The sequence below is a fragment of the Plasmodium gonderi genome (genome assembly GCF_002157705.1).
Source record: "Plasmodium gonderi DNA, contig: Pgo-contig_69, whole genome shotgun sequence".
Lineage (NCBI taxonomy): Eukaryota > Apicomplexa > Aconoidasida > Haemosporida > Plasmodiidae > Plasmodium > Plasmodium gonderi.
In genome coordinates, this window is record NW_021629002.1 from 2,218 (window position 1) to 10,772 (window position 8,555).

General features: G+C 18.3%; 2 protein-coding genes across 2 annotated transcripts; both read left to right on the plus strand.

The window, feature by feature from the left end:
- Nucleotides 1-1,149: 1,149 nt before the first annotated feature.
- Nucleotides 1,150-2,666, plus strand: PGO_000765 (variable surface protein; the record flags this gene model as incomplete). Its single annotated transcript, XM_028690831.1, has 3 exons — nucleotides 1,150-1,200; nucleotides 1,360-2,430; nucleotides 2,544-2,666. 3 exons carry the CDS (start codon nucleotides 1,150-1,152, stop codon nucleotides 2,664-2,666), a joined length of 1,245 nt encoding a protein of 414 aa, XP_028546632.1.
- Nucleotides 2,667-7,146: 4,480 nt separating this feature from the next.
- Nucleotides 7,147-8,225, plus strand: PGO_000770 (variable surface protein; the record flags this gene model as incomplete). The annotated part of the gene is made up of 3 exons (XM_028690832.1): nucleotides 7,147-7,185; nucleotides 7,378-7,938; nucleotides 8,064-8,225. 3 exons carry the CDS (start codon nucleotides 7,147-7,149, stop codon nucleotides 8,223-8,225), a joined length of 762 nt encoding a protein of 253 aa, XP_028546633.1.
- Between the last annotated feature and the right edge of the window lie 330 nt (nucleotides 8,226-8,555).

The window sequence follows — 8,555 nt, forward strand, 5'->3', positions numbered from 1 at the left end:
TATAATAAAAAAGAAAATGAATTCAATGTGTTCTAAAATTAATGCTTTAGCACTACTTTTTTTTAGGGATTAAAATATATTCATGTTCTATTTCAACATTAATCTATATTGGTAAATAAACGTGTTTCAGTTGTTAATATGTATTAGATCGTTTTTAAATATTAATTATGGGATTTTAATTGATTTCGTATAAATTATCCTTATGCATATCAATAGAATTAAAATTTTATTTAGGTAAAATAATTATTTAAGAGGCTTACACTAATTCTCATAAAAATAAAAATTTCCTTTCAGAATCTTATATTTTTATACTTAAGACATTGAGTATAATATTATTAATGAAAGTATGTTAATGTCAATATAATAAGAACATTTTTATAAATTATTTCATTTTTCTAATATGCTTTATATAAGAGAATATCATATAAATGTATATTTATAAATTATATATACGAAAAGTTGCAGTATTCATACAGGTATAATTGAAGTAATAATGTATTAAAATTAAACAATTATATATATATAATTTAATAATCGTAATAATCATTATATGTCGTAGTTCAAATACGCTAAAGCATATGAAATAAAAAGTTAAGACTTATCATATTCACATATCAAATATTTTTTATATAATAACACATATTAATTGTAATCTAATAATTGGTATTCATAAACTACTCTCTTAATAAATTCTTATATAGAATAGAGAAAATATATTTTAATAATTAAAAACAAAGTGTTCCATTAGACATTTTGCATTCTATTATGTATAAAATAATTTACCTATAATATATTATTTATATATATGAATTCCTTATCTTATGCTTTTATATATGTAATACTTCTTCCTTATGTATTTATATATATGCATATATTAATAAAAATGTAAATAATTTTAAGAATAATTACAAAATATTCTATATATTAATTGATATATATGATTCTTACGTAAGATAAATCAAAATAACCTTGTAATTTATATCGTTACAATAAAAATATTAGTATTCAAAATATATGTGTAATTTTAACTATTTTTAATATAGTAAACTGGTTGTAATATATATTAATAATGTATACAATTATTATTTTTTTATCTTGTATGAAATATAAAATTTTAATTCATTTATAGTATCGTAATATATATAGAATATGAGGGGAAAAAATAAGTGTATAACTTCAATTAAAATTATTTCACTCATAGTTCTGTTATGCATATGCCACCATTATGATGATGATGTATATTAATTATGTATATAAATATTTTATATATTTTGTTATATTAGTTATATATAAAAAAAAATTTACCCTATATTTAACTATATATTAAATTATATAAATATATATTATTTCTTTACTTAGGGCATATTTTCTAAATATTCTTTTAACACATTCAATACTTATAATACATATATTACAAGAACTGAACGAACACTGGCTATAAAGATATTCCAAAGTAAATATAAACAAGAAGCTTTAAAAGTTAATTTAAAACACTTTAACCCCAAATATACTATAAACAATGGTTCCCATAAAATATCCTCTATATACAAAGATATGAAATTGCTGGATGAATGTGTTCAAGAATTATTATTAGATCTACCTGAAAAATTAGATAAACATGTAGTAAAAGATGAAATAACGAATAAAACATTAGAAAGAGCCCTATTTAAAGATTACCCTATAATCCATGTTATTCCATTAAGTAGAAGAATTGCTACTATATTGTATGATTTTACTAGGAAAAAAATACATGAGATTGCTGTTCATTCTATATATAATTCTTTAGTTATTATTTTAACATATAAATGCAATTCAAATTTATACGGTAAATATACAGAGTTAAATAATATTGCATTTCTTACTATAGTGGTTATATGTTTATCACAAATATTATATAATATCGGAAAATTTGATTTTTTAAAAAAATATGAAACTCCTGAAATGAGAGAAAAAGAATTAGCCAAGGAAAAAAAATGGGAAATTAAAAAAAAAAGAGAACAGGATGTGTTAAAATATAAAGAAATAAAAAAACATGGAATAAACGATTTGGACACTTACATGCAGTACTATAAGCAAAGATATTATAGTAGGAAAGGATTAGGAAAATTTGACAGTTATTGTGAAAAATATGTATTTGATAAGATTCATAAAATAGATAGAATTGCTGAATGTAGTAAGAGTTACAATAAAAAATTAAAAAATAATTTGTGTATAAAATACTTATTTTATACTATTTCCCCTTGTTTATTTCAATTTTTTGTAATAATTGCCCCGGTTTTAGATAGAATTGAAGGCCTTCAATTTGAAGAATATAAAAGAAGTTCAATTTTAGGTACATATGTGCCAACATCAGTATCATATATTTATATTGCACTTTTTGTACTATTATCATATTTTATTTTAGCATCAATTGCTTATATAATGATAAAAGTTGTAAAATATGAACGACTAAAATCAAGGAAATGTAAAATGAATTTTAAGGAATATTGTGCTTTTTGCAAAGAAGTGTTAATTAAATAAAAATTTTTAAAACGTTCTTACAGTTATTAAAACATGATAGAATATCAATAATGGAAAATATATTATATGTGGATAAATATTACTTAGTTCATAACAATATTATATATTTTTTTTTATCTTTTTATTTAGAATTATATCTGTTTTAGCCTTGAATTTCTTGTATAATATATATATTAGATTTATATAAAAATTTATGTAACACAAGTATTTTTATATATTTATCTAAATAATTTAGACTTTAGATTTCAAGGTTCATTATTTTAGGAATATTTTTATTATCATGCATATCCTGACGTTTGCATATTAATAATATAAATATAGATAATTTATATCGAATTTATATACTTAGTATATATATATATATATATAATTTTTTTAAACATAATTATTAGAATACAATTAAAGCATGGTATACATGATTTTATATGTACTCTTATATATAAATTATATGAAATTATGAGCAAATTATTTTTATGGTAAAGTCATATATTAGAACAATAGATAAAATAACATCATGAATTATATATTTTGTATTTTACATATATATATTTCTACGAAGCTATTTCATTTAATGAAATTTTATAAATATTTAGTAAAATAAAGCAGAATTCGCACAAAATATTTATTTGCGGATAAAAAAATTCATTTTCTTTGCTATCCTATTATTATTAGTAATGAAATTGATTTTTACATGTTTTATAAATATTACTCTTTTTTATGAAATATTTGAAACAAAATTATAGTTGTTCACTCTTCCTTAAAGATGTATTAGTATACAATATAATATTAGTAAAACATTTTTTGTGGATAATCATGCATGTAAAATAAAAATTATGTGAAAATAATTATCTCTATTGGGGAATATACTACAGTAAATATTTCCTGAATTTTATTTACACAAGTCGTTTGATTTGTAATTCTATTAATAAAAAAGAACTATATAAGCATATTAATAGTAAAATATTTTACAACAAATATTATAATAAATTTTATAATATTAATTTTATATACATGAAGACATATTTGAATGAATAATTTTTTAAATTATAAATAAATAAATAATTTAAATTATTTCATAAGAATTATAACATTCATATAATCTATGAATAATTGTAATATATAATTTTTTTTTACACTAATTAGCGTATGTTTTATATTTCTCTGTACTAATTTTAGCAAAAACATATTTTTATTTTACGAGAATATTATAATTATTGCTAATTTACATGATCAAAACAAAGGTAATTTATATCGTACTTTTTTTTTTTTTTAATTAAAATCATGTATACTTATCCTATTATATCTTCGTTAATAAATTATCTTAATGAAGAATCATATCATTCTTTAATAATACGATATGAAAATATTATACAGATAAATTTCACTTTTTTTATTCGTTATAATTAATATAGGGTATTATATTATGGAATATAAAAAAATATAATATGCTTAGACGAATTACTTATATTATATAATATACAGAAACAATATTAGTAATGATGTATTAGGAAAATACTTAAGAACTCATAAATACAATAATCTATCTCACTGCAGAAATATAAATTATACTTATATAACAATGTGAAAAAAATATTTAATACATAATTTTTTCTGTATATTTTTATTTTTGCAATTATGCACAGAACCTATATAATCTATTTAATATATATTCCTTTTGTAATTGTTTAAATTATACGTTAAATTATATAGCTCAACATAATATGTATAAATATTATTAAGGTATCCAATAATTATTATGTATATGAATTTAAAAAACAAGACATATTATATATTCAACCTATAAATTGCTATTCCTGAAGGATATATAAGTTTTTTTTAATTTTTTTGCTATATTTCATATGTATTAAAGATACAAATATTGTAATTTAAAATTTTGACAAAAATAAAAAAAATAAAAATCAAAAGAATTTTTTATTAAAATATTTTTTAAAGACATATTATAATATACAATAATATGCAGTGTGTTTATGTGTATAATTTTTACAAAGGATATAAATTAAGGATAAAATTGAATAAAATATGTATATTGTACACACTATACCTACAAAATATAGGATATATAATAATAAATTTATATTTCGTGCAATTATTCATTGAAAATTAAATGCTTATTAGAGTTTTAGAGATTAAATTTTGTTCTTTTTTTATGGTGTGCGAATAGTTTTTTATCTTCACTATTAAACATATATATAATTTTTTTTACATATCTTTTCATATGTAAAATATGTATAAGAACTTTAGCATAATGCAGAGAATTTTGAAAATATATTATTTTGTTAAATTTCATATTAATTATTGAAATTTTTATTAGGTTCTTTTGTAATATATGATATATTACTAATAGCATTTGTTTAATTAATTTAATATATAATGTTTCCTTTATACATATTATAAAAAATTGCTGGAATAATACACTAATACTTCAGGTATAAATTTTATTAATATGAATATAACGCTTATATTAATATGAAAGGAAGAATAAATATGTGAAAAATAACATAACTAATAGTTTGTTTTTATGTAATTGTTTATAATAGCTTGTTCTAATACATTATATATATTATAATCTAGTAAATTAGACCGATATATTTCTATACAATATTTTACATTTAAGCAAATTGATTACAAGCAAAGACGCAACTTAATTTTTATGCGATGATATATCATAATATAGATTATATATTTTTAGTTTTATTACATAATATTTGTTTAATAAATTATTTCATATTGAGCATTAATAATATAATTAGCATAAACAAATCTAGTGTACAATAAATATGTAAGATATATATGAAAAAAATATTTTACTATAAAATAATGCTTCAATATAGAATATATTATTGTAGAGAATAATGATGTTTGATATTACATGCTAATGTATTTTAATTATTAAATAGTAAGAATTGTAAACATATAATTCATGAAGATATGTATATAATATTAGAAAAAGTAAAGAATTTAATTCATGTAATTTGCAAATATAATATAAAACTTATGTATATTTATTTCATTATATATTATGTTAATAATTTTTATGCTAAGTACATTAGTGCATAGTGTGTAATAACGCTTACTATAAAACTATTATATAATTATTAACACAATGAAACTATGCAAGAAGTTGTATAAAAATACATTAAATTAATTAATTTCTCCTAACAGTTATGTATGAGTATAATATTATAAACTAAAAGAAAATACAAAAAACTATAATAATAATAAATAACAAAGTACTGTACACATATTTCCGAGCCTAAAGGTCTTATTGGAATAAATATATGAATTTCTTGATCTTACATATATTTTTTTTAGCTATAAAAAAAAAATTATATATAAAATGACATTTATCTAATATATACAAAAATAAAAAATATATTTCAAATGAACAATTATATCTTATTCAAGAAAAAGAAGAAAAATGAAATAAGTAATTAATTTTTATATACTATTTATAAATGTTACAGTTATGCTATATTTTTCTTATTGGTTAAAAATGCGTATGTGTTTTTTTATATTTTCAGGGAAAAATATTTAATTTTTTTGTTGCATTTAAATCCATATTACATTATATATAGTATACTTTTAAGAGCATTATATTTTGATACTTCGTCCGTTTATCTTAATTGCAAAATATATTACATATTATATAGATATATATAAATTTTATTGTACTATAATAAATCATTGTGAATGTGTGGTCAATTATTAAGGAATTATCATTATATTAAATTTCTGTAATAAGGAAAAAAGCAATATACAATATATTTTTTTATAAATAAAAGGTAATGAATGAATAACTACATAATTCGTCATAAATAATATTATAGAAAATGTAATAATTGTGCTAAATAGAATTATAATAAAATAAATGTTATAATTGATATATATAATATAATAATCCTAATTAATATGTATCTATTTTTAAAGTTTTATAATTTATATATAAAAATATATTTCCTTCTCGTATTATCTTAAAATATCTGATATAGTTTTACATGAATTATTATGGCAATGCGTGGTACATGTTTGAAAATGATTGAATAATAACTTTCAATATCAAATATACAGTTTAAAATATATTGTAACATAAAAGCGAATGCTAATAATTCTTTTAAATTAATTATATTTTTTTATTTATTCAATAGAGTATAATATACATTAAGGTTATTTAAAATTATAATTATTTCCTTTGACATAAAGAATGTATATATATTTAATTCATTTAATATTAAATAAAAAATTTAAAGAAATATAATATATAATAAAATAAAATACAACTTCTTATATAATAATCAACAACGAATAATATATAATTATTTTAAGATATATTAGACTTTTATATTAAGATAAAAATTCTTGTTTATTTCATTAAATACTTATATATTATGTAGATATATATAATAAATTATTACAGAATAAAATTACTTAATTAATAAATAAAATTTTATATAACACATTTCATTGTAAATATTTCACTGTAACTGAACTTTGGGGATATGCGCATTTATAATTAATTATATTGAGGTTTAATATATATATTAAGATGTTTCATAATAGAATACACAATGTAATACGCTAATAGTAATAAATCTACAATAAATAATTATGTCAGAAGATTATATATTAAATTTAATTAAAAAAAATGTAAACTACAATAATAAATAATCCTTTTCAATTAAATATATAATAATTACAATAACATTTATAAACCATAGCTCTTTATACAATTATATATATAAATTTGTTATAACTATATTAAACCTCCTTTGACTCAGTAAATATATTTTTAAATGTTATAGTTTTATATTATATCTTTATTTTAATATAATTTTTTAGGAAAACTGCAGTGAGAACAATGAAGAATGTAAACTACAACTTTTTAAAGATTTGGATGATGAGGTAGCCCAGATTAGTTGTGAATCATACGGTTGTTCAATAAGAGAAGTTATTAAAGAGAGTGTTATTAATCTAGAGCTTAAAAAATTTTATACATTTTTTTTTAATAACTTTTTTGACATAGAAAAATACAGTGAAAATGCATGCGCTTGTTTGGGTGCATGGATCCAGAAGAAAAAAAACGATTATATAAAGAGTGATACAATAATGACTGAAATGGCATCATGGGAAAATAATATGGAAAAACTCTTTAATTTTATAAAAGAAACAAATAGTAATGAGCGTAATAAATTTTGTGAATGGAATTCTACTGTATCACAATGTATATTATCAACAAAAACACAAAGTGTTTCATTCGATACACAAGCAAGATATACAAAAACATTTACATCAATCCCAAAGATTCCTCCTAATTCATTTAAATCATCAATAAAAAATGTTTTCTTTGTTTGTTTTATACTTTTAATAATCTTGCTTCTTACTTTTATTTTTCTAATTAATGTAATTTAAAAATTATTGCATAAAATTATTTGTATTTTTGAAGAAATATATAAAATAATGCAAACTTAAAAAAATTAAAATTATTTATATTTTTGCACATTATATTAATTCACTTATATAAATAGTTAGGTAAAATCCAAAAATTTTTATATAATACGTGGAATGTAAAATTTTTGATAAGTAATTACAGAAAGAATAGTCACCAATTTGAAAATTATGATGATTTTCCTTTTGTTTCAGAAAACGAAAGATATAATATGCATTATATGCTGGAAAATAATTCTTAATTATAATAAATTTTTGTATAGTATATATGATTTTATAATATTATAAGGATTATATATATTCCAGAAGAATTTGCCTTCTAGTAGATAAAAATGACACATAAAAAAAAAATATCCTGATGCATACAATAAAATTAATGAAATATTGAAGAAAATTACAAATATATATTCTAGTTTAGAAAAAATAAATGTTGTTACAATATAAAAATAGGACACATATTTGCAAATTAATGTCATCCCAACTATTTTAAAAATGATTTAATATGGAAATGTATTTTAACTTAATTTAATAATAAATTGGTAATATAATTTGCAATTTTTTTAGACAAGTTA